General features: G+C 40.9%; 1 protein-coding gene across 2 annotated transcripts in view; it reads right to left on the bottom strand.

Moving 5' to 3' along the window:
* Positions 1-27,480, bottom strand: part of GALNT10 (polypeptide N-acetylgalactosaminyltransferase 10) — an 88,951-nt gene that overhangs the window by 24,301 nt on the left and 37,170 nt on the right. For both annotated transcript variants that reach the window (XM_072023543.1, XM_072023544.1), the window contains exons 2-4: positions 21,026-21,128; positions 20,017-20,155; positions 16,417-16,583 (exon numbers count right to left, since the gene is read on the bottom strand). In XM_072023543.1, coding sequence (XP_071879644.1) covers positions 16,417-16,583; positions 20,017-20,155; positions 21,026-21,128 — 409 coding nt within the window. The remainder of the gene's footprint in view (positions 1-16,416; positions 16,584-20,016; positions 20,156-21,025; positions 21,129-27,480) is intronic.

Here is a 27,480-nt window from a genome sequence, read left to right as displayed (position 1 = left end):
TTTGGAGGTAATACTAGCAAGCTCTTTACCTTTTTCAAAGCTTTATTTAACATTCCCCAGGATTTTATTCTCACAAATGCATTTTACTCTTTGGCCTAACAAGTCTAATTGTCCCACAATATCCACAGAGGTTTGCCTGCTCAATAAGGCCTTTAGTACTTTTTGCTGTCTAGCACACTTTTTCGTCATCCTTTTCAAGTCCTTTATGAATAGATCTTCACAAGCAACCAGAAATTTGGTCCACTCAATTACAGATTTTTCAAATAAGAGGCTTCCATAGAGACTAGGTTCATTATTAGTACATCTGCCTTCCTCATGAGGTAGCATATAGACTTAAAAAGAAGAAAAAAATAAAGAAAAAAGAGAGGGGAGAAAAAAAAAGGCGACCGCCACCATTGTCTAACATCACAGATCATCCTTTGCCATTGTTAGGTTATCACAGAAGAGAAAAATAGTCCTCACTTCAAGCAAAAACTATAAGGTACGGCCTAATAATTCTACCAAAGACAAGTTAAGTAAAAGAGTAGCTGCCAGTGCTCATTATAATAAAAGGAGGAAACTGTCACACAGAAGATTTGTGTCTGATCTGATTCCCCTACCAGTAACTCCAGATACGGTAGCATTTGCAAGATTAGATCCTGCAATATTTATTTAAAGCAGAGATATAAAACATGGGAAAGTCCAAAAAAATCCATGGCTCCAAAACAATGGAAAATATTCATGTCTCCTGTGACTCTGTTTCAACAGAAATGAGAATATGAGACTGTGAAAAATCCCAGAGGTTTGTCTTCCACCTGTGTGTGGCTAATTTTATGTTTTGTCATCATCTACCTTTCTGAGCTACCCTGGTTTGTTTTGCAATTTCTTCTGCGATGACACCTCCAGGCAGCCTAGCAGTTTCTTGTTCCATAGGAAAAAAACACTGTACCAAAACATTTCATGTTTGTAGCAAGTGGTCTGCTCTACACTGCATTGACAAGAAATGTGTCACAGACTAGAAGTCGTCTTATATCTCTGACGGATGGAAGAGGCAAGGACAAGCTGCAGGTACTTCATCTGCACATGCCTGTTCTCACTGATGCAGTGCCCACACGTTATCTAGTGCAGTCCTCATTGCTAGGAGAGATGATGCTCAGACAAGCTGCTCCCAATAGCTGTAGAAAAATCCATGCATGATCATTGCATTTTATAAGTTTAAGACTCACATATTATGAACAGCAAGCTAAAAGACTTTATTAACATATTTACTTCCTTTTACTGAAGAGTCACAGACTTTGAAGCAACCTCACTAAAAAAATACAAAACGCAGGGAAATGCACGTTTCAAAGAGAAGTTTTTCTTCTTTCCTTAACCCTGCTCTATTACTGCTCCAGCCTGGCCTTCAGGAACCCAGATGGAAGTTGTTTGATGTTTGTAAAAGAATGAAACAAATATTGTCAAAATTAAGTCAATTTTTACTTTTAAAAGAAAATTTCCAAAAACAAACAAGAGGCATTAACTGCTACAAAATTTTATGAGGCTTTAAAAAATATATTATAGCGTCTTGTCACACTGAGTAATTTTTATTACAAGGACAATTTTCTTTAATGAAAGTTGTTAGGTGAGCTGGATGGATTCCAATGGCTGTGCTTACTCTGGGCAAAGTAATATAGCCCAAACATATAAACAAGAGTAAGATTATCTCTAGATTAAAAACTAGGCTGGTAGCTTGCTAACAGACTTTGCTATAAACTTGATATACAGTGTATACATTAACAGTGCCAGCCAAGAATTTCTAAAAACTACCACCAGTCAGGAAATAGTTTCCTTTATTTTGAACTGTACATAAAAATCTGTGCAAAGGAAGAATAGAAGCTTCAGCAGGCCTGCGTAAGGTAAGCAGTCCCAAAGCTTTTTTCCCTGGGACACCTTCCTGTGGTCTTGCTACTGCACTTCTTTCTTCTGGCCTCACCACCCGAGCAGAGCGACTCTCAGACACCATTAGGCTGGTGACCACCTGCAGCATGGCAAGGACTTTCCAAGGCTGGGATTTTTTACATCCAGCTGAGCTTTCACCCCAGCTACTGCACATTTCCCTACTGAACAGGCACGTAGGAAACATTACCACTTCAAAACCGTAGAAGCTGGATGCAGACAGAGGAGCCCAAGGATTATCTTCTTTAAAGCTTAGAGAGGCAAATAAATGAGAAACGGGGCAACTTAAACATGGATCCACAGCACAGACCAGCTTAAATGGTACTGCAGTCCCAGGATCCATAAGACTAAACTGCTCAGGCAAAGCAGAAGTTACCCGAGCCCATCCTCTCCCTCGGTCTCCATGCAGCTGTGGCTGGATCTTCTCCAGTGGGAAGGTTCCCTCCCCATCTCTTCTGCCTCCCAGTGGCTCAGCCACATTTTCAGAGAGGCAGGTGCAAAGCCACCGGCAGCTTTATAGCTTATTTTGAATTGATTTGGCTTGGACCAAAGGTATTTTCCCTCAGCTATCAGTGAATAAGATTCAGCAGTTGTCAAGTTTTTAACGTGTCCTTAAACACTGTTTTCCCTGTGTACTTTAAGTTAAACAGCTATTCCTCTCAAGAGCTGCCATGGGACACAAAGGAACCGTATTCCCCTGAGCTTACACAGTGTGGTTTTGCAGACAGCAGCAAGCTACTGTATTGCCACAGCTAACAGATGAAGCCTCGTCTGTTTTGTGCCCTTTCCCCTCCCACAAATCACACACCAAGAGCTGCAGCACCTGCTTAGAAGCAATCGCATATGGGGACACAGCTACAAAACCCACTGCTACGTGCGGCTCTGCAGCCATCCCTCCCCAGGCAAGCTGGGCGCACACAGCAGGCTGCTGCCAGAGGCCGAGAGCTCTGACAAGAAGTGCTCCCATCAGGCCTGCTGAGCAGCCCAGAGCTTGGTTTTGCTTTTAAGTAGGGGCCCTGCAGGAAGTAGAGCTGATCGGTCTGGTCATTCTCATCCTGAGACACAAACGTAGGTGTTGCTTTGAGGAAGACACCGGGCTCTTATAGGGCAGACCCATGCTCAGTAGCAGTTTGGGACTCTCCAGAGCCTGACTGATCGAGAAGGCCTTCACCTCCAGCTGCAGGGATTGACAGGCAACTGAGAAGTGCTCATCTGCTTTCTGTGCTTGGAAGGGTTCGAGTCAAACATTCTGAATCACGCGGCCATTGCTCGGGCTTTTGAGTTGTCAAGGTTATTAACCGGTCACAGGGCTGAAAAGACAGCAGAGTGTTTTGGTCCCATTCCACGAAACCTTTATTTTCACAGATGCCTGAACTCACAGTAGCTGCAGAAAAAAATTACACTTTACTTTCACTCAGGAAGAGGTGTCCTCTGCAGAGGAGGGCAGGGTAAAGCTTCTAGGCCTCAACGCAGAGCTTGTATGACAATGGCGTGGTTGGCATAAAGACTTTTTGCATATGTCCCTGTAAGATCTCTGCAATATTTGGAAGGGAATGGGGTACCAACATTTGTGATCTGGGCACAGAAACAAATTCATTCGTTGTAAGTACCAGTCAGGGCTTGAAACTACGACAAAGATTTATGCCCAGAGAAAGGACAGGGGAAGTGCTTCCCTCCTTAATTCTGCTAGTGCAGTGCTTCATGGTTCATGTGTTACTTCAGACCTATCAGTTCGGCTTCTGCATTTTACACTGTACAGCACATCTGTGACACCAGTGCCCTTGCTCTTATGAGTACTATCGACCTCATCAGACTGAGCAGCGCTGCAGAAACCAGGAACCTTCCCAGACACCTTCCTGCATTATTCAGATGCCACAGAAGTTCCCTCTGCCCTACCTCCTGCTGAGATACTTCAATTATGAAGAAAAGAGAGCTGCTACACTCTGAAAATCCAGAGAACTTTCTCCCTCCAGCTGTAGGGCACATGGCACAGGAGAATTGAAGGACCTGCGGGATCTCCTTGCAGCCACACAGGGCTAGTTTTTCTTTCCCCCAGGTTATTTTGGCTACTCTCTAAGCACCAAAAGCAACTGTTTGCCCAGCCTTTGTTTACTGGTTATCCCAGCCTCCCACACACAGACACGCTCATTTAAGATTACAAACGAGCCCATTCATCTTTACTTAGATACTTGGGCCTAACTTGCTGTTTAACAATTTAAGAATGAATTATACTTCTTCCTGAATCTATCACAATGTGCAAGCCAGGCCTCCCTGAAATAGAAAGCTCTACATCATTGAAATTAACTTCTCCCCCTGTTTTGGTACAGATGAGTAATCCTTTTAAACAGCAAAATGTGCTGTTACGCAAACAGGCAGCACTTACACTAGTTTTAATTTTCCTTCAGTGTTTTCACCCTCTGATCAGTGAAGTTTCAGAGGATAATAAACTGATTTAATAAATTACTGTGAACACCAGTCCCTATAATAGCAACTGATTAAGCTGATCACAGCCTTCCAAGCAGAATCTTCTTACAAAGGAAGAAGAAAAGGCCTGGGAAGGGAGAATATCAATAGCTGTTGCTTCCCTGATTATAATTCTGTGGTAGATTGTCTAAAAATGACATTTAGCTTTGCAGACCTGTGCTCTGCCAGCTCTCTGTCCTGCTTCACTGGCAGTAGGGACAGGGCCCAGTTTCCACAGCACACCCTGCATCAGCGTTGGGTCTGAGCCCTGGGGAAGCTGTACTACCCCACTTGCTAATATATATAATATACAGAGACAATAAATTAGGTTTCTGGAAATCTTTGAGTCAAACTGGCTTTGTTCTCTTCCTAGATGTCCACTGACAGAAATGTTAACTGTACGTTCAATAAAATGCACAAAAGTAGAAGACCTAAGAAATAAGGCAGACTGCAAGTTGCTGGGGGCAAAGACCACATGTGCAAACCTGTGCTGCGTGCTTTCAGAATCCCAAGTTGTTTAGACGTCAGCTGTCTTACACATATCAATAACTTCCTGAATTTGCAAAGGGAACTTTCTCATAGCTTCCTCCACCCTAGAGCTGACATCCAAACCCTGCTCAGCTATGTTTTCAGGAGATAATGGGAGTGAACAGAGATAAAGGATTAACCATGAAATGAGAAGATTCACTTACTGGCATAACATATAAATACACCTAGACCCCAGGGAAAGTTTAGTACAGGCTGCATTTCCCAACGAGGGAAATACATAAGGAATGATTATCTGAGCTATGGCATAACCTTTTATTCTTTCAGGAAAGTTTAATTTGTAAAGGAGTCCACTCCAACTGTTTCTTCCTGAGGGAATCCAGAAAAAAAAAAATCATTTACTCATCCTTCCTTCATGCTGTAAGGTTTAAACACCTTTTGTTTGTTAAGAGCATCAGTTCTTACATCTTCCATACTGACTCCCTGGTTCATCTACAATATTAGTTTCTCTTTCTGCGCCAGTCTTTCCTAGGATGAAACAGTCATTCTCATTAGTTTACTCTTCTCCCTTCCAATTTCATTAAATATGTATCAAGATTAAAGCACCCACTTCGTTTTTTTCCTCCTCTGTTGACTGTATTTGATCTAAAGAGGTGATTTTGTGACTCAGTTATTTCCCTGTTAATTGCTTTTGATACCAGAGAGTATTTTGCTGGCATACTACATAGCTACAGTTTTTCAGCTACATAGCCTTCGCAGCAGCTGAAACAGAAGCAAACTCCTTGCAGCACACTTAATATTCAGCACAAGTTAGATGTAGCCATGGTGACTAGCAGGAAGGGCATTACTGTCCCAAATACTGCCTTTAAAGTGGGGAATCTGTGCCCTCATCTTAAGGCCAAATCGGTGTTTTTGATTATCTAGCTGCTTAACCATGGGGATGTCTGTACTCCTGCTCAATGCTAATATACTTTCACTAAATTGAAAAATACTGCATGGGCAGATGAAAACACTGAAAATTGTTAAGACAAGCCATTGCACCAATGGCATCACCACTGACAGCAATCAGAGGCTCATGTATGCACCACACACTGGTTCAGGATCCTGAAAGTTTATGCTTCGCTTTCCCTACTGGAATTAAAAATCACAAGACCAGATTGATCTTTAACTGCATTTAATCTACATTATCAATTGCTTTTTGAGCACTACAGAGACAAGTGAGGGTGTAAAAGTGTTTCAGAAGTTTACTCATAGGACATAACCAACTCAACACAATTCCTCTGCAATCAGCAGGCTTCAAAACAGAACAAATGCACAGGGAATGAATGAGTCAGAGGAAGCTGCTGTGCTAGAAGGATGAGCTGCTTCTACTTCTGGTTACTGTATCAGTATACTTGCACTGCAGAGAGTGATGTATTAGGTAAGATATCATGACTAAAACCTATGACTGAGACCAAACAACCCTCAAATTGCCATCAATTGGAGAGATGCAGGCAGATAAAGTGTTAAGACATTTCATGCTGAAACATTTTGGAACATATCAAAGCTGGGAGATTAAAGCCTTAAAAGTTACTGATTTTTGCTGGGGAAAAGAAAAAAAAAAAAGCAACCACAAACAAGCGAGTCCACAGAGGTTAGGCTTTACATGAATACTGCTGATAAAGGCAAAGAGAATTTCTTGGCCTGAAAGTATTTGGTCTGTGCAAAACAACAACAAAGGATTCCAGAAAGTGCAAGAATTAACAGAAAAATCTATTCTGGACTTTTCTGTTAGAGAATATGCCATTAGGTCCAAGATGACCCATTTGAAAGTTGCTTTGATTTGGTAGGAACGCAACCCTTTGGAGTCCAAAAGCTTTGATCTCAAGTGTCTAAGGTGAGGAAGAATAATTATGAAGGCTAAAATTAATAGCACAGACCTACAAAAATTTTGCTTTGGGGTTGCAGCCAAACAGAGTATTAGAAAACTGACAATCCATCATTCTTACAATGATACTCATATATTAGCAACCATGAATGATGAAACATTTGCATTATAGTAAGTTAGAACAAAAAATGAAATATTTGTCAAACAAAAAGTTACCAATACAGCTGCAGGAAAAAAAAAAAAAAGACTTATAGTAACAAACTCTGTAAAATAAACTTCCTAAATGCCAAACTTAACACTTCGCTCATTTCTTCCAGACCTCTTTGCCATCAGTTCCCAATGCTCTTGTTTATTTTATTGGCAAGAGATGCAACTATTAAAGTAAGTTGCTGACATCTGCCAGAAAGGTCAGTAAATCTATTAACTCCCGAAGCACAAATCCAGGACTGTTCACAGCTGTGCTGATACCACAACTAAAACATCTAACGGAAAACAATATTGTTCTCACCTCACACATTCATTTTAGCTCGATTACACAGAGGAGAGGGTAGTGTTGATACCTGAAGGTGTGCTGCTTTGACATCTTCAGCCTTGGCTTCCACTGTCCAACACAGCAAACTACCATGTTCCACTGGAGACGTCACACACTTAGCTTATTGCTAACAGGCAACAGCAGTTTTCATGATATTTATGAATAGATGCTATCTCGAAAGAATGAGTGTCCCACTTCTTTATTGAGAAAATATCACTGCAATTAAATCTGTGCAGAAAATGTTTTAGATTATCACTTGTATTTCTAAATTGCATTATCTTTCAATTTTCTCAAACTGAAGAAGTGTTCACCTGTATCAAAGACTCTATGTTACAACAGCTACTTGGTCAATACCACTGAAAACTTTCACTTAAATAGCAGAAAGTGTGATTACCAATAGCAGACATCACATACGAGCTCTAGCAAAGGGTGTTCAAATCACATTTCTAATTAGCTTCTATGGAGAAGCAGCTGTAAAGCATTAAAATGCTGATTTGCACTGCAGCTGACAGGTATCTAGATATTTTTGACTTTTAGTAGATGAGGACACATACTTCAAGGTGAGGAGAAGAAAATTAAATCTGTTTTCCTGCAGCTTGCACTAATAGCTAGCTACATGCATTGGGTATCATAATAGCAAGCGATGCAGTTAGATTTATTTAATGAGCTGTAATGGAAAGCCTGCTCCTCAATTATTTTCTCTAAACTTTAGTTTGCCAGACATCCTTCACTACAAAATAATTAGCTCAGAAAGAGGTCAGAGTAAACTGGACCCTTTTAATCTACCTCATCTCCTTTCCAGAAGGATCCTTCAGCAGTAGCAACGGATCTTAAAGTAATAAATACAAGAAGATGAAAAGTAAAGCAGCGAGTTAATTTAGGCTGTCACAAAAAAAAACTCAAGTAAACAACTAAAATGGGCTCTCAGGTCCTTTAAAACACTAGAGAATATACTTTTAATACTCTCCAGATATTGCTTAATGAACAATGCAGTTTTTAGATATCCCTTTATGAAGGTACACTCAGGTACAGAAACAGTGTTTGAAGACATTAAAAAATGAATACTCAAAAAGCAAAAAATTAGAAAATTGAATCCCAGCCACATTTCGCTGTGCATCCAAAGCAAATTTTATCACTCGCTTGTCTGAAATATCTCACATCCACAAGACATGGCCGGAGGTAGAGAACAAATTACTTGTTTTCATTAACTGAAATTGGACAACTGCACCCGGCTTTATGCTCCTCTCTCCTTGGTGCTCACTATAGAATAGAATATTGCGTAGTCCACAAATTCACTACAACAATACAAACGCTCTGCTGTAATCCCGAATCCACACAGGAGTTTTGGTAGTGAACATCACATCTAGACTGTAGGTCACAACCATGTAAGTGACTTTGGAGCCTGAATCGTATTTCACTTGTAATTTCATGCCACTACTTGAGTGAGTGATATTCACCAAAGTCAAGTCATCATGGAAAAATTGCAAGGTATTGGCTTCCATCAGAAGCATTTTAACATTGGAAGTCTTAGACCTTGATTGCAGTCTGAATTACTTAACTCCTTACACTGTGACTTCATGCACCTGGTAGCATTAAACCACAAGGCAGAGGACCATGTTGAAACCAGACATCATCCAGAAGCTGAATTTTAATGAAATACAAATATGAGAGTATGTTTTGTGATAATTTTATTCTAATGAGAGTGAAAAGTATGTTTTTCTCAGACTTGCAAATGTGTATGCCTAGCAGGACCAACCTGCTGCCACTTACCCAAGGGGAGATGTCACTGATAGTTATTTCAAAGCTGTTATGAAAATCTAAATAAACCTGAGATGATTTTCAATGAATGTTAAGGGCAAAAAGAACCACCTCTTCATCCTGTAACTTAATTTACAAAAATAATCCTTTTATAAGTTGTTCAAGACAGTTTTCACGGCTTCTAAACCAGAATTTGAAAGAAACATTTAAGAAAAGGTTGTAGAAAAACAGTTGCCTAAGAAAAGCTTGTTGTTCCCTCCCTCCCCCCAAATACTTCAAGGTTAAAAGCTTTAAAATAATCATATTCAAAATTCAGTACGAAAAACTGTCACCACTTTGTCCTAAGCACAGTCACTCTATTCAGAGATGTACTAACCAGATGCACTTTAGTGCATTTAAGAAGAAAAAAATGACTTTTACAGTGCTTGTGCCTAAAGATGAAAAGATAATCTCTTTAGCTGCATAAATCCTTTACTGTTCCATTTAAAGATCAAAACGAATTCAGGTTTTAAACCCTTTTCTATTTCAGATACTAAGAGCATGATTTCTTTCAATTAAAGCCTGGCAGATGTGGTTAATGGAACAGAGTTGTATTTGCTACATACCTGATGCTGCACCAAATTACACATTAATCATCCCTTGCCTTTTCTTTTCAATACGCTGTGCTTTGTGGCATGCCCTTCAGACCAAATTATGCTACATGTGGTTAAGCCAAGTAGCCTTACCCACATTTGTTTTTCCATTCAGATTATCCCATATGGTTACCTTCCGAATTACTTGTACTGCAATATAAATATTAAAAAGTCATGGGGACTTATCTTTAAAAGGGAAGAAAGGGATTTGGCTGCAGCTACCTTTGACACTAACTGAAGAGATAAGCTCCAAGACTCCCACCAGGAAACTTTCAAACAAGCTACAGAATGGTGGAGACAGCACAAACAAGGAAAAGTGACCAACCCTACAGGATGAGAGCATGAATCAAATGGAAAAAAAGTTGGTCAAAGGCAACTTTATCAGAGGTGAAGACAGATGACATTACTCAGGGAAAACATTCCTTGGACTCCTTTATTAAAAGGTCTAAAAGACTATTGCTGTCTTTCAAAGATGAGCGGTGGCTGCAGGTTGCATTCTAGGCTCACAACACTTAGGTATCTTCCAACCATAAAACAGCTGCTCTAATTCTTATTGCACAAAGTCATGCTGAAAAAAACAGCTAAGCAAAGAGCCTGTAAAAACAGCAAAAGACATTAAAAATGAATGAACAGAAACATTTTCAGAACCGCTACATTTTCACAAAATACAGCCCAGGGGAACAAAGTATTGGTGGAAGAAAGACAAAAGTTTTAACCTGGAACCACCCTAATGATCCCCCAAGGAAAAATAAAATCCCATGCACGCTGCTTATAACATTTTTCTCCTCAAAATCAAATATATTTGAGTGTGCATGCCACATTCTGAAAGGCTTTTTTTTTTTAAATCTCTGAGCCAGAAGGTTGATTTTGCAATTGCATTGTCATATTGTATTAAATATATTAAATTCATTCAAAATTGTTACTGCCTTTCAGTCACAGGTGTGGATTTTGACCGGCTACTGTAAAGAGGACGTTAAGTCTTTATGTATTGCCTCTGTACATACACACCACGCCGTGAGGCTGACAGCCCAGCTGAGCTAGCACTTCCAGAACAACCCTGATGCTCCGAGACTGCAGCATTTTCAGTGCTGCCACGTTCAGCTTCAGCACTGTATCACCACAGTGCTTTGCATGTAACATATGCTTCAGAGATGACTGATGCTGCGGTTCTCATTCTTCAACAAGGGACAACACTTGTACTAAAACACTGTCATTTACACAAAAGGAGTCTTAAAACTGAGCACGAACGGGCTGTCAGGCAATATGCAAATAACCGAATGGTAAAACGTGATGCATATGAAATTTAAGCACTTAGCCACAGTCACTGATTTCTGTCAAGCTAGACCATAGAATAAGAAATACCTACCCAAAGTACTTCTGAACTGCCTGTGTGAAGGTTTTCTTCTGCACGTAGCTAACCCCAAGTACATGGCAAGATGTTTGTTTCAAATGACATTCAACAATAGGTACAGCCTTCTAGTACAAGGTTTACAATGCCTTGAATAATTTAAAATTTTCAATTACTGCTAAGGGTGAAAAGGTAAAAATATGACTTTTTCATTTAAAGGAAGGTCAGAAAATACATGATATCAGTTTGTTCCAGATAATCATACTAACACAAACAATTTCTTCGATTTTTTTGAGCTATGTCTTGCCTAGACTGTTGCCTTTTGGTGACTTAGCAAGGCAACTAGGGCATTGGGGCATACAATGTGCTTGTGCAGCCCATTTTATTAGGTCTGCTCTTCCAGTACATTTGAATTCCCTCATTTTGGAGTTTTTCTTACCTATATAAGGCTTTCAATGCTGCCTCTCGTAACACCCTTATGGACAAACCAATTGAAATATTTGCTAGTTAAGTGGACAGTGGATTGAAAGCTGGCTGAGCTTTCAGGCCCTGAGGGTTGTAATCAGCAGCTAGGGGGCTGGACAGTCACTAGTTGTGTACGCTAGGGGTTGATATCAGGGCTAATACCATTGAACATCTTTATCTGAGACCTTGATGATGGAACTCTGCCCTGTTCTTTTAACTCAAGGCTGAACATTGATGTAGCAAGAGACAAGGGCAGCTTTACACTTGCTCATGCAAGCTACAAGAATTAGATGGAGACCAGCAATCCATTTTGCACAAGACACACTTGAGATGAACAGCTTGACTTCTCCCAACCATAGATTCAGATTGTTCACCTAGAAACAGAAGCAGCCCCCGAAGCGCCACAAACTGCCTGTCTGCTATTCACTGCCTGCTGGCAATAATAAAACACCAGAGTCGATACGAAAACCTGCAGTGTTACAGACTGACCTGCATTTCAACTTCTCTTCCCCTCCTCATTTCTATGATATAATGGAACTCGCTTACCGCTCAACAGCATTGTAATTAAATAATCAAAAAGCAAACAAGTTTCACATCTGACAGTCCCCAGGAGAAAATTGATATACATGAAAAAAGCATTTTAGTTTACTTAGGGCCATTCTGGTAACAACAAGCTCTGAGGGATATAATTAGTACCCTGCAAGTCAGCATATGAAAAGGCTTAATTTAACTGAGATCAGAAGTAAAGAATAGCCATATAAATGAAAAGCGAAGCCACAAATCCACGGAGGACTGCCACAACTAAGCATTTTTATGATCAGGAATTCTGAAGTTATAATTTACATGTATAGCATTCTGATTTCTGCTTATCCAGAGGGTGTTATTTTGGACCACCATGATATAGCTGAGAGTCTTTAGCATGGGTCTTCAGCAGTTCTCCCTGGGATGCAGGAAAAGACAATGCCAGGCAGCTCATTTTTACTCTCCAAAAATAGCTACTGAATTGGTTTCTCCCTCTAATAAAATCTATACTCTTCTGCATATTAAAGCCTTCCTATTGCTTTTAAATACTCATGGTCAGAAAAAGAGAATCCTTGTATCACCAAACATCCCCACAAACTTTGGGGGGAAAAAAAGCATAAATTATCATAGCAGCCCTATTGGGAACACTGTAAAGCATCTTCTTTCCATTGGAACATGCTGGAAAGCAGCTTCTTTTAAACCAAACTAGGTTATGAAGACTGTCTAACAAGGGTATCCCCACAGACAAAGAAAGCCCAGTGTTAGGAAAGGCAGCTGTTGGAGGCAACCGCATGCCCTGCAGCTCAGGCAAACTGGACGCTACTGCTGCACGGCATTAGACCGGTCCCACAGACAGCTGGGCTTTCCCAGAGCAATGTGGTTGATATGGAATCCAGCACTAACTTTGAAATAGGGCTCGATTTTGATCATTTGCTTTATATTCCAGACATCCAATAAAATTCCAGACAGCAAGTTGTTCCAGCACATTCAGATTTTTCACATACAAAGCAAAGGAAACATTTCAAAAGCATGACTTGTAAAGCTTTTGCTCCTTGCTGTTACGATTTGTTGTCATCGGGACAGCCTTTTTTGGCTGAAAAATGTTTATTGTTAAAGGTCACAGAATTGTGTCTCAAACAAATTAAGAAATAAATGGCTGTTGACACTTCCAGAAGATGATTCATCTGTCCAAGAGCTCCAATAATGAAAGCAACCCAGCTGCCTCTCAGGTATGCTGGAAAGCACAGCAGCCGCCAGCTAACCCAGAAATCTGTCTTCACTCTCCTGTCACTTTGTTAGCTGACTTCTCAACTCTCTTCATAACCACAGCAAGAATTTCTTACTCTCAAGCTTGAAAACAGATGAAAAACTTAGGAAAGTCAGAAAACCACTGATGTGTGCAGCATACTTACTATGTGATGTGTCTCCACATACTTACTGGTGTCTCCATACTCACTATTTCTATTATTAAGCCCTCTTTATGTGAAGTAGAGATTCTCTGTGTATGAGAATTGACCAGGGAGACAAAAAAGGCTGATGGATTGACACTAATCACCACCTACAGAAACTAGTGCAATAGCAGAACAATAGAGCAACACTAACAAGAGAACCCCAAGGGCAGCTGGGCAAATTCCAGTGCCTTTAACCCTAAATGCAGGTCAGTTCACAAGACCTACTAGCAAGAGGGATACAGCCTCCTTGCTGGGGATAGCCCAGTTTCTGAAGGTTAGTCTATTTTAATGAGCTATTAAGGTGCTAGAGGTCTGTTTAGACAACCCTCAAGTGAAAGGCCACCAGGAGGCACAGCAGAGTGTATCTGATATTTTATCTTGTCTGGGTAATCTCTCGATAAAAAAAATAATAGGGTTTTATTGAGCGATTATTCTTCTCATCTTTTGCTATTCACAGGAGTTTACGATGACTGTTTACTGATCTCTTTGGGAAAGAGGCTGACATTTACTGTTCTTACTCTGCTTCTCTGATCTCAAACAGGCCCTCCAGCTATCACCATGTTCAGCAATGGTTCTATAATTTCAGAAGAAAGATTGTTACAAATCTGTGGGACTAGTGTTTGAAACAGAAGCATAGCATTCCACTTGGCAGACAACACTGAAGACTAATCATTTATGATTTTCAAAGAAAATCTCTCCTCACTATTAACTGCTCACCAGTTCTGTGGAACAGAGGTGGTGATGGTCATCAGCTCAGGACAGGAGATAAATAACCAGAGCAGTGATCAAAGAGCCCATATCCAAGAATGTAGACTTCTCAAGTGTACATATGAAGTAAAAGTTTCCCTCCTTCACACAACTCAGTTTGAGGTGTTACATGATCAGTTTTCAGGTCTTGGGTTAAAGCAAGACTTTTTTTTTTTTAACATGCAACAAATTAGAACCAGAAATTTCTAGCCAACAGTGTTTTGAGTCAAGATTATGTATTTAGGACTTAGTGCTCCTGCCTCCTGAAGACTAAGGATCTATTTAAGCTCCAGGAGGCATGTGGAAGCCAGCTCCAGCGTGGTTAGGGAAGAACACTGACTGCTGGAGGAGAAGCAGCCAGCAGGAAACGCCACGGTGCAGACACAGAACTGACAGCAGGGAAGGAAATATGCTTCATCCTAACCAGTAATTGTCTCAACACGCATAGATCAACTGAGCTAGCAGGAAAACATCGGTTTCAAAAAAAGGTTTTCATTAGCACACTGTGCCTGTGTCTCGTTCTCTTCCCTTGACAATTCAGCTCCCTGTCCAACACCAGCAGTCTTCTGTGTCCATCTGTAAATGGTTGCTGCATGCAAATCGATATCAGCTACTTCCTGCAACCTTAGTATGGAAGGTGGATGACTGACTAGAAGAGCTTGCATCTCGCCAGATGCAGGTGGAACAGAGCAAGAGGGACAGAAGGCATGTGCATGGACTGAGGAGGGGTAGTGATGGGAGAGCCACAGAAGTGCTGTCACCTGGTCAGAAGGACACATCTAGAGAACAAGGAAAACAGATCCATGGAAGACCAGATCTCATTACTTCTACTTCTCCCATAAGAAACTCGTTTGTACAATCCAGCTGTGGTTACTGCATGTCTAATTTGCTTCTAGACTGCGTAGCAATAAGGAGACCTTGTTGGGAGGGTATTTTATCTCCCAGCTTAGTCTGAAAATCCTCTAAAGAAATACTTCATATAACTGATTGATTTGTTCCAACCAGCATGCCTTGCTTGCAAACTAATTAGAGACATACCTTAGAACAAATACCGTAGCTACTGGGTAGTGCTTATTTTAAAGTCAATAAAGGTCAGAACACTAAATACTCACAAGCTCATTTTAGGAGTTTCCTATATGCCAGAATTTTGAAGATGCCTCCTTTAGTATCCATACAGAGAGCTTTATCCTCAGTTGTATAATCTCAGTGGCAGGACTCAAACTCTGCAGCTCGTAAAAAAGCTAAATAATCTTAGTAATTTTAATGGAGAAAACAGTTGCTAAATCTGACCAAAATCCCTTAAAGTCACTGTACCCTCTTCAACACTGGAGAGCCAGCTATTTCACAGGGCTTTCAAATTCCACCTGATCTCATTAACTCTGTAATGTCTACTGGACAGACATTCATTCCTCCGTCACTTGAGTGCCTTTTTCACCATAGCAACAGTAAAAACTACACGTTTTACCTCAAGATATAAGTTAAATTCTATCTTAATTTAAATCACACAGTGTGTAAATAGTTCAGAGAAAAAGATCTCATCTTTCTGCTACAGAACACGTACATTCAGCAGCTACACATATACATTGCTGCAACAACTAAAAATGGTTCCTCCATCTATGGTGATGTCTTATGACAGCAGTTTTTTGTCTTCAAATGTTAACGCTTAAACCCAATCCCAAATGATTGCTCTTTGCTCGAGACCCCTCTCCCTATTTTGCACCACAGTGTAAGTCAGCAAGGGAAAGCAGTCAAAGCTTTGGATGCTGCAGATTTACTTTCCAGGGGCACAACACACAGGAGAAAAGTCAAATCATTGCAAGTCTAAGGTAGAAACATTTCTATCAAGGTTTCTTTTCTGTATCTAGAAGAAAATATGAGATGGAGGAGTGAGCTATTTCCCTCCCTATCCCCCCCCCCCCTTTTTTTTTTTTTTGAATTCTGAATGCCAAACACCTAATCCTGCTCAGCTGGCTCCCTCTTTGTGGTGTCCAAAACACAGGACAGTCTATGCCATCAGTAGCTAAATATCACAAACTGAATATGGAACATAATTTTTGCTAGACTTTTGGCCTTTAAAACATCCTGGAACAAGATTTACCTGAACTCTGTTGCTGGCCAGAAAGAAGTTCTTTAGTCACCTTCCTTATACACCTGTTTGCAGGTTCATCGATCTCTTAGGTAGATAAGCAGAGATAAAGATAGGATAAAATGTTACACGTGTATTATCATACCTCTGTCACTGAAGTCATCCACCAGCACTATCTCTGCTATCAGCTCGGGAGGGGAGCGGTTCAGGACGCTGTGCACTGTGCGGAGGAGAGAGGACCATCCTTCATTGTGGAATGGTATGATCACACTGGTGTTTGGAAGCTTCTCCAGGTATAGTTTATTCTTGCAGCTAGACATAGAAGAATAAGGTCAAAGGTGGTGCCAAGAAACTCTAGCACATATTAATTGCCATTAAGCAACTCAGTTCATCCAATTTATGCAACTGCATGAAAAAAACTTACTCAAGACAACACTGACCTGGTCTAGCCTCCCTTGTTTTGAACACAAAGCACAGAAGAACTGGAATGAGGCTGGAAACTCAGGTTTGCAGAGTCACCATATGGACTCCTAGAATTTGTGGGCATCCCCCCAAGTCTCCCTTAACCTTGAAACAGGGGTAATGCTCCCTCGTCTTGCAGGTGTGTTTTCAAGATAGCCTCATGAAGAACATTCAGACTACAGCAGTGAGTGCAGTGTTTATTTTCCTACAGGTGCAGCCCTGGGAGTGGAGTTTGAACTTTTTTAAACAGGTAAGATCCAAGGCCACACAAAGCGCAGCTGCAGTTAAAATTACCTAACAGCTGTTCACTAGCAGGTAAATCTATTACTTTCCTGGAACCCCAGTCCAGTTGAAAACCGACAGAGTTAAGTACATGAGCACAGATTTTTGGAACATATTAATGACAGAGCTAGCAGGGTGGGCTGTCTTCTTTCCACTGTCACAGGAGGGAGGCCATCCTCCACTCGCTGCCCTGCCACAACACTGTGCTTATCACACAGCACGCACAAGAGCTCATTTGCAGAGTAGGATTTTAGCACATGCACAGCAGAGTGCATGCACACAGGTAGTTCTCTCCCTGCTCTCAGAAGGGCAGATGGGAACAAAATAGCCCTGGCACTGGCAGCTTTTTCCTGGTGCCTTTCCCAGGGAATGGAGAAGGATACACCTATGTGATACAAGCCCAATAAATCTGTGGTTACAGGAAGTGACTGTGGTGCCTGCGTGAAAAGACAGTGGCTTATTCTGGGTCTAATGAATTGTCTTGGGGTACTGCCAAGAGTTTGCAGGCTATGGCTGCTTTCATCCAGTCCTTGGCATTGCAATCAACCTTCTTCTGAGGTAGCTGCTAGCTGTAATTCTGTAACAGGATGAAACGAGATCCCCCAAATCTCTTCTAACCCTTCTTAAACTGCAATTCTCATCTTCTGACTTGAACAAGTAGAAACTTTAGCTATTAAGTTTAACCATTAAACATGGAAAGAAAGTTTCCCTCCAGCTATCACATCCGCAATTGCTTTACAAGACCTGTAAAATTAATATTTAAAAAAAACAGAGACATTTAAAAGAACTATTAGCTGGGGAAGACATGACTGCTGGAACAAAGGGCTGTATCATCTGGATGCACAAGGTAGATCCAGCACACTCCCTTCCCCAGGGCCCTGCAGTTTCCACATTTAAAAGCAGAGGTGAGGCACTGGTTCACACACATCCACACAGAACACCTCAGAAGTGAGCTGGTTCAGTGTCAGCATGAGTGTTAGAAATCCACGGGATTTCCAGACCCTGACAGGCGATGCAAGCCAGCTGGCAGCTCTGCCCAGGCAGGGGAACGTCGGCCAGAGCTTGTGGAGATAACAGGGCTCTCCCCTCTCCTGGGGCTGCAGAGCTGCACAGCAGCTCCAGCACCTCACTGCTGCAAACAGTGGCTGCTTCTGTCCCTCCTCAGGCCAGCTGTTGGGAAGAACCTCAACCATGGTCCCAAAGCATAGTAAAAAGGCAGGGTAGATCTCTCTTTTTCACCAGTTCACCTTGTGCTTACACTCCCTTCTACCTCTGGGCATACTTCCGAACCTCCGAATTCCCATACTCTTACCAAAGATAAAAGGCTAGGTAAAGCAAGTGCTTTAAAGCACAGCTTGCTTCTTTCTGTAGTGCTCTTTATGGGCTTTACCTCAGCCAAACTTCATTATAAATTGCCCCCATCCAGCTCCCAAATAACATGAAACATAGCACCTCAAGTGTATCTTTTCTTTTAATGGGCAGGGAATGCACAACAGACCCTTCCAGTTGTGAATTCCTTTACTGAAGATCTCCATTAAATGCAGCCCCATTCCCTGCCCACCTAATCCTTGCAACCATTATATACATGCTGTTTATCCTCATCTTGAGACCTCCGCAATTATAACTCACTACTTTGGGGGAAAGGATGTGTCAAACGTCAAGCAAAACCAGCTGCAGCAGGATCATTAATCCCAGCTTAAGGTGTTGGTGACTTAGACACTTCACTTATTAATTTTAACTGGGGACTAGAGTCAGAAGTTTCATGTTTTTAAAAAGTTTAAATTGCAGAATTAGCAATGAGGAATCAGCAACTTTGTGAAGCACTGGGGAATATAAGGTGATATATTAACACCTCAGGTGAGGAAATACTTGTATTGTCAAAAGCTTAAATTCTCAAAGCCCACAGCAGCCCCAAAAGGAAACTCTTTAAGTTAGCAATCTCAAACTATTTCCTAGAATTTCAGTATTAGCTGACCAAACATCTTTAGTTACCTGAACAACCTCTATACTTAAACATTTCAGCTGCATGCCAAAAGCATTTATAGAGCTATACTCGCTACGCTGGTTTATGGGTATACATTGAGAAAGGATGTCAAGATAGAGTATATGGTTAGGTGGCTGTGACAGCTAAAGAGGTGCTCTCAAATGCCCAAATTATAAAAACCAATTTCTGCAAATTATACCTCATGCATAAAGTGAATGCTGGATTCAGATTCACTAAGTTGTGATAAAAATGGCTTTACACAAAACAAGCTTTCACTCAAATGTCTAACAAGGCTTTCAAATTAAAATCTGCAGTTGAAAAACCTCTCAGCTTAGTATCAACAAGAGTTAAACAGGTGAATCAAAATCCAAAATTCAATTGGAACTAGTCTCTACTTAAAAGCCCTGGAAAGGTTTTTATGAGGAAGATGTTATTGCTGACAAAACTCTTCTTCACACATAGAGTGGAGCTACCCAAGTCTTGTTCTGCTCCTAAAAATTTCATGGTCATTTCCAGCTACAGGCATACCTAAGAACCGAACAGTGTTTAGTGACAAAGTTATTACCCAACTGTGCTTAGTGCACTTGTGAAGCAAGTCAGACGTTTACACCAGCTTGTACTATAGAGAGAAACAGCTCTGTCTTGTTAGCTGCTAAAAGTTGTTGGCTATGTCTGTGGGCTCAGGAACTGAACTGCCTACTTCCTTCATCTCTTGCAACATGCGACTCCTCCCGTTTAAGTTCGCGATTCCTTTTGTGCAGGGCTGCAAGTTTTAAGTAATTTTAACTATTTTGGAATTGAAAGTTATTTTTTTCCTGGTTCGTCTCCTGCATTTCCCATTGCAGTTATTATACACTGTCCTTTATGAATAAGACAGCAGTGCCAACAGGAACCCAGCTGTGATAGGCTTGTATTTGACAAAGATACAAAAGACCATAATAAAGAGCACAGTCCTGCAGATGTGGTAATTTAGAGCTTGTAAACTTTCACTTGTTGAAAAGCAAACTATGTACTCACTTTGGATGTCTGATGTCTGGAAGGGAACGATTCAGAGAAATTTTATCACTCACAAAGATATTAAAGCCATTTTCCCTGTATGCCTGGTCCACCCGCTCTGCATCAGTCATTGGGTAAGGTTTTCCCTGTTCTCCATTTCCTACAGACAGAAAGTAAACATGCATCATTACTACTAATTGGTGCTTAACTGGCCAGAAACCAATCCATATATCAAAAGGACGGCAGTTACCTTACAGCCCTTTCAAAAACCCCTTCATTAGTTCTGTGCTGTATGTCATACTTAGCACTAGGTCAACCATATCAGCCTAACAATTTTATTTGATACGAGATTTTGCTACAAACTACTCAGCTGTGCAAATCCTACAAGTTAGTCTTCCTTCTAACATCAGAAACAGATGAAGGGGCTATGGCAATGCTGGGGAGGATCTATAGAGTATTTTTTTTTTGTTTCACAGCAGGAAGAATACATATGGTTTAAATACCTCGATGTTGCTTTTTTCAGCACAGATGGATATGTATATTTAACAACCTGAGTTCTGGTACAGAGGAGGAAGAGCCCTTGCAGACACACCAGCGTAAAGCTGTGATGCTCAAAATGGAGCCTTCTATATAATGCAAGACAAAATCCAGAACAATGGAATAAAAATTGAATGAATGTTATGATCAACAATATTTTTCTTACACCTCTTTTCTTTCTGGATCCCTTACCACTTTTGGGAAAGGCTTAGTGTTTTGTGTATTTTTTTTTTTTTTAGTAAGCTTCTAAAAATCAATACTGTACCTATCCTAAAAATACTAGAATGTTATCAACATCCTTTCATCTCATAATGGTTATTTTAGAGTTGGTGGAGGCAGCTTTAACTGGGATTACCATGCAATAACTGTTGCATCATGCCAACAGTATCTTGACCCTCAAGTTCAACAATACATTCTGTGCTCAGACTACTAAATAGAATCAAACTGATGTACAAACTGTATTAGAACATGCACAGTAATCTTACGTACATACCCACACGCTCTGAGTCCCTCCTTATGGCTTCTTTGTTATGCCAGTCCTTTTTCCTTTGTCCATCACCAAAGTAAGGGTCTCTCTTTTGCCTCACGTATGATGCCTTTTAAACAAAAGATTGCATATGTAGAAAAAAAGAAAAAAAAACAACAAAAAAAGCTTGTGAAACATTTTTTGATAGCCTCCTACTTCCTGTAAGAGAAGACAATACATCTTCCTCAAGGTCAGACTCTCACAAGCAAGCAGTTTTTAACCCCGAAAGGGATGAGGAAGAAAGCAAGTTTTGCTTGCCTCAAAACAGTACTTTATCTATAGCTAAGTGATTTTTTCCAAGTGCAACATCATGTATGCAGACCAGTATTCTTAATCAGAGAACCTATTAAAAGCTCCCATTTTCATTTTGAAAACATCTAATACATCTTACTTCCTATTTAATTAACAATAAAGCTTTAATGGGTGACCTATTGCAGGATCATTATTAATGAGCACACTACTATACCTGAATAAAATAAAAATAAGATTTAAAAGGTCATTTATTAAGACTCTTGCTGCTCAACTTAAAAGCAAGTTTCACATGAGGCATAAGCCTGCACCGAATGCAATTAGAGCTGCTCTTTTCATGATGTTTTTTCTGAAATTCAAAAGCAATGAGTGCTTTGGGAACAAGTTAGCAAATGAAAGATGGGGTGAATTCTGGTTCAAAGAGACTATGGTGTGTGGAAATAAAACCGCAATACATCTCTAAAAACACTGACATCCCCAGAAAACAAGGGAGATACATATGTATATATATTTTAAATAGGCTTTAGGATCAAGAAGAGAACATCTCTAAGAATGAGAATTTTTCTTTTTAATGCCTCCAACTTGCAGAGCAAGCTCCACAGAATACAAATTTCTATAAAGAAAAAAAGCTAAAGCAGGGAAGTGCTCAGAGGGCGAGAGGCTTCAAGTCTCACTCTAATGGGTCAATCAAACTAAACCACCACCAATAAAAAGCAACAGCTGGCATAGTAACCTTGCATGGTTACCAGATATCTCTGGCATTAAAAGCACAGATGCCATTTGCTTTAATAAACTACAAACTCGTTATTTTCATGCCTAGATTTGTCTTGCACAAGTAGGGCATCTGGGCATTTTACTTGCTATTTCACTCCCTTCTGTCTGCTGAAGCACATCTCACTGCAGTCTGGCAGACAAGCTCTGCTGAGCCTTGCTGTGAAGGTTTTGCAGGTTTATCCCCATCAGAGCAACCCTTTTTTACAGTCAGTAGGAAAGGCACACTGCTAGTGTTTTCTCCACTCAAGCTCAGCACCCTCAGCACCCTCAGCGCATCAAAGTTGGACTTAAGCTAAGATGTCCAAGTGAAGCAGGGAAGCTGAAGGTGCATACCCTGTTTGCCTGGTTTTGGGTGGTAACCCTTAGCAAAGGAACTGCACAAACAGCACGAGTTGTGCTGGCTGTATTACCAGGCCAGAGGTTAATAAATGAGTGGTCCACAAGAAAGAGAGCTCAACCTGATTAAGAGTTGCCCTATGAACTATTAGAACTTGCTTGGGATTTTCTTTTCCATGCAAGAGATTTAAAATCATTCGAGATCCTTTCAAATCAAGGATCACAGAGTGATTTACACTCAGCTGCTTGACTTATCTGGCAAGACATTTTACAGACCTGGCAAAAGTTGAGTTTCATCCAAGAAACCAGACACTCGGTTACACATATCAACGAGTATCAATATCAGAGCATTTCCCTCCCTGCAATTCAGATGTACTTTCACCGCAGGAACACTGATGGGCACTCAAAATGGACAAGGAGTCACGCAGCTACTTCTCAGCGTGAAGAACTATTACTGAACTTCCACCTCTGTCACCTGGAGCTAACAAGGGTATTCTCTGAAAAATATACGTGACACAAAGATGGAGGGAAAGGAATTTCTCAGGGCTTCACGGGGAGAGTGAGACCACACTATGCGATAGGAATAACAGTGGTGAAAAACAGAGCTGCCAGTAAAGGCTGGTTATCAGGAAAGGGCAGTTATATCCAGAAGAAGTGACCACTTCAAAGAAAAAGCCCGGTGGAGTTGTATTTAGATGGTATATCCGATTTCTTTCATCCTGCCCATCATTATTCATCTTCATCATCTGTTCCTTTATTTTCCACCTGATGAAGTTACCTGAATCAAAACTGATAGCTCATTTTACATTAATAATCACTGCCCCTTTAGCCTATTAATTCTACTCTTCTAAATCTTTATTTCCGTTCAAATGCTGAAATGTGTGGTGTACCTTCCCAAATTCCAATCTGCACCTATTAGGGCACAAAATTAAGATTGTCACCAGCGATCTAACATCTTCAATTCACCTGTTGGCATTTGCTGAGGGAAACAGGCTTTATAAGAGGCACTCTTATAGGGAACAGGCATCACCTATTCCCAAATCACAGGTACTGGGGCATTGCAGCTCCAGAGCAGCAGAGCTGTGGTGAAGAAGCACAATGTCCCTTTTCCCTTTCTGGATGGGTTTCTGACCATCAGTGAACTTAGATATAAATATCAAACTAAATTGGATAACTGTCCCATTAAACACCACTGTTCTTACGCAGATTTCTAGACGTATCACCTGTTGATATGAAAAGTATGTTTAAGTGTGAAAATGAACACGCGCACCAGGAACCAAACGTGAAAGAAAAAACTTTCAGTAGTAGTGCAAATTGAACACAGTGGACAGCAGCACACCTGGGGGAAAAGAGTAAGCATAAAGCTTGTCCTCAGGTCAATCTGAAGCTGGTGTCAACAACACAATCAGAGCATCTTGAAAACCAGGGGGTTCATGCCCAGACCAGCCATAAAGCTGTCTGTTCCCCAGGTCTCCCCATCAACCCCACTAAATATTCCACAGCACATGCTACTGTTTCTTTGAGATTTGTGCCTCTGTTTTACAAGATCTCCTCTTTGCCAGGCCTGTTCATGGGCCCCTCTCCTCCCCAGGATGCTCCTGTGCCAGCAGGAGCCCTGGAAGGCCTCACACACCACACACCTTCCCTGCCAGCAGCTTTTTGCCAACCTCCCTCACACTCGGCATGTGCAGAAGTGTCATACTGGGCACGGGAACAGCTGGCCAGTTTGAGAACTCAGTATTTTAAAGTCTTTTGTCTGCTCTTTATAGCTCTCTGGACTGGATGAGCAGTACAAGGAGAATGGCTTACAACGCCACTGCCTGTTCCACCATTTGCTGTGATCCAACACTTGTAAAACCTGCTACCTGCAGTTACTCTGGAAATCCCTCCCACCACAAGGCATTATAAGGCTGTTTAGGGGCTAGATCTAACCAGAAATATAGAGTGCAGCTCAGAGCCTTGTAACACCACTGCGCCACCCTATGCCAGATGTCAAAATCTCTACGAACTGACCAGGGGACATCAGGCACAATGAAGAAAATTGAAAAATAAAAAACAAACAAAAAACAAACAAACAAACAAACAAATCAGCAAAAAGACATCCAAGTTGACAAGAAGTTAGGAAGAATGTTTTACATCCCACATCTCCTTGGGACTTCAGCAGCTTGAGCCAGAATTGCAGAAGCATCTCGCTCCCTTCGACTTCTAGCCTGTAAATGTCCCTTAGGAAAAGCATCCCAGGGGGATTGCTCTATCTGAAATACACTAAGAAGGAAAGGTGGATCTTGAGCTCCTGCACACAACAGCTCAGGAGATGGGAGACCAGCTCAAATTATACCTCAAAGGACTCAGACCAACATCTGCATGAAGCCTACAGAAAGCACCTAACTCTCCCAAGGACAAGGAGCAATCTGAAAGCCATTAAAAAGCAGTTTCAGCCTCCATGCTCGGGGTGAGCATCTTCAAGTACTGGGCTGGAGCTGACCTTGTGCTTCTGTTTTCAATATGAGATACTAGGAATAGAGAAATAAATTTTCTGCACAGCTTCAAGCCATTGTTCATAGAGGTCAGCAATGTGCATGTAAATACCTGCAGAGCAAGCAAACAAACCTGACACGACAGCATGCCATCCTCCAGTTCCATTAAAAAGAAGAAATCACAGAGACTGCCACTGCATTATGTGGAGTCCAAATGAGGCATACGGACAGCAGGAAGTCTAGTAGAGACATCACGTCTTGCTCTCAAATTTATGCGTAAAAATCTTTGAATTTGGCTAAGCTAAGCTGGGTCAAAGCCACACGTCAAGAGAAAGACTTCAGGAATTTGCAAGCTTCACATTAAGGATGAGGGGAAAACGACAGAGCACAGACATCAGCCATTCAGACCCTTCCAAACTACAGCACTGGGCTTTGGAGAGACAGAATATGAGTTATTTATCCTTAAGTCTTGCACAGAGCCTTTTTGTAAGCTCTCACTCCTGGAGACTCGAAAGGCCTGACTTTTCTCTACGTTAGCACTGGCGAAGGAAAAAGAGGTCTGCACAGCGTGACTCATCTGTTCCTCTGCCTTCCCTTCTTACAACATTACTGCCCTGTACAAACGAAGCCAGACAAAAGATTCACACAAGATAAACTTGGTGTTAATCTCCTTTGGATCAACATACCTTTCTAGAAGCACCTTTTCAATCTTTAAGGCTAGACGTAGCTGCAGATGGCCATGACAGACATGCTGCATTGTGGAGCTGTTTTAGCCTTGGGCAGATAAGTCACACGAGTCAATACAATTCAGAAATGCTCCACTAAATTTAATTCAACTTGGGTAAGTGTTAAAGAGTTTAAAATATTTCTCTTAACGGTATCACTTGCAAGCAAACTTACAACACTTACATTGCTTTCACAGGTCACTATTAAAGCATCGTATCTGAAAAGCCTGCTGTGAGTCACTGACAAGTTCTGTCAACAATGTCTGAACATTAATTTTAAAGTGACTTTCAGTGCTAGAAAACGAACGTCAGTGTCTTTGCTTCAGTGAACTTGCCAGCACCCACGATCAGCGTAGCCCTGCAGGGAAGGTACAGTCGCAGCAGTCTGGTAGCAAAGCATTTTGTGCTAGAAATCACACTTTGAAAACCAACTTAAGCAGACTACTGAAAAAAAGTCAATGCAAGTGATAAACATTTACCTTCCCCCCAAACGCAATTTTTATGCTCATGTCATCACGATTAGTGGAGCAGTGTGTAAAGGTACAGGCAGCATGCCACCACTGTCACAGGGAATATGTGCATATACGCCCAGTCTCCCTCATTGTCAAAATAAGCAGGTTCCTGACATTGACATTATTTTGGAAGCTTTCTTTCTTTTTTTTTTTTTATAAAAATTTTATGTCTGAGCTCTAGAAATCCAGACAGCACACATGGACCAGAATGTTACTTTTTTTAGTGGTTTTCTTCAAGGATGCTGCATGGGATTTGACTCATTTATGCAAATTAAATAACTTGATGATACTCCTTCAACAGAAGCTCTAGACGGATATCTAAGCAGTCTGCAAAACACAGAAAGTTTTCTAGGACCAACTTTTGCCTTCGCTATTAAACAAGCATCTCACTTGTGGGGAGCTAAGTCTTACCTGGAATACTGCATTTCATGTAAATTTTCACTTTCATCCTTTTTCCCCATGAATTCTAATTGCATAGTAGAAGGCCTAACATTTTTGTCCAAAACCCACAAGCACAATCCCCTCCTTATCTGTATCTTAACTGTGAAATACAGAATCACAGAATCATCTAGGTTGGAAGAGACCTCCAAGATCACCCAATCAACACTAACAGTCCTCCATTAAACCATATCATTAAGCTCTACATCTAAACATCTTTTAAAGACCTCCACGGACGGTGATTCCACCACTTCCCTGGGCCATTCCAATGCCTGACAACCCTTTCAGTAAAGAAGTTCTTCCTAACATCCAACCTAAACCTCCCCTGGCACAACTTCAGCCAATTCTAATGGCCATTGTTTGAACATTGAAGTTATTTGCTCCGCACAGTTAGGGTAAATTGGCATTAAGGCTCTGGATTTCTGCCCCTGTAAAACAGGTCAGCAAACAGAAGTACCAGGCTATAGACTTTGTAGTTCTGTTTTTCTCTACCTTAGCTTCTCATTTTGCAAAAATCTGTCCATTTTTTGAAATGGTCAGTTGTAAACAGCAAAACAAAGGGGAGATTTCAAAGCCCAAAAGGTTTATTGCAATCATCTAGTCAAGTTATGTAAGTGCACGGGCCATTGAATTTTATCCATTAACTCCTAGAGCAAGCCCATAACTTCTGTTTCAGCTCAAGCACATTAACTTTTCCTTAAAAACTGGAAGCTGTTTACCACTAAGTGATTACTTCTCCAGCAATACCTTAAACTAATCTCCTGCCTGCTTCCATTTTTTTTTTTTAAAGTAAAAATGAATTGAAGTAGAAAGGCATATTAAACAATATATTGAAAATGGATTTAGACAGATTGCTGTAAATAAGCCCCTTCTGTTGTCTACCATGCTGTTACTTAATATGCCACCAAAGG

The sequence above is a fragment of the Anas platyrhynchos genome, chromosome 14 (genome assembly GCF_047663525.1).
Source record: "Anas platyrhynchos isolate ZD024472 breed Pekin duck chromosome 14, IASCAAS_PekinDuck_T2T, whole genome shotgun sequence".
NCBI lineage: Eukaryota > Metazoa > Chordata > Aves > Anseriformes > Anatidae > Anas > Anas platyrhynchos.
This window is presented reverse-complemented; position numbering and strand designations above follow the sequence as displayed.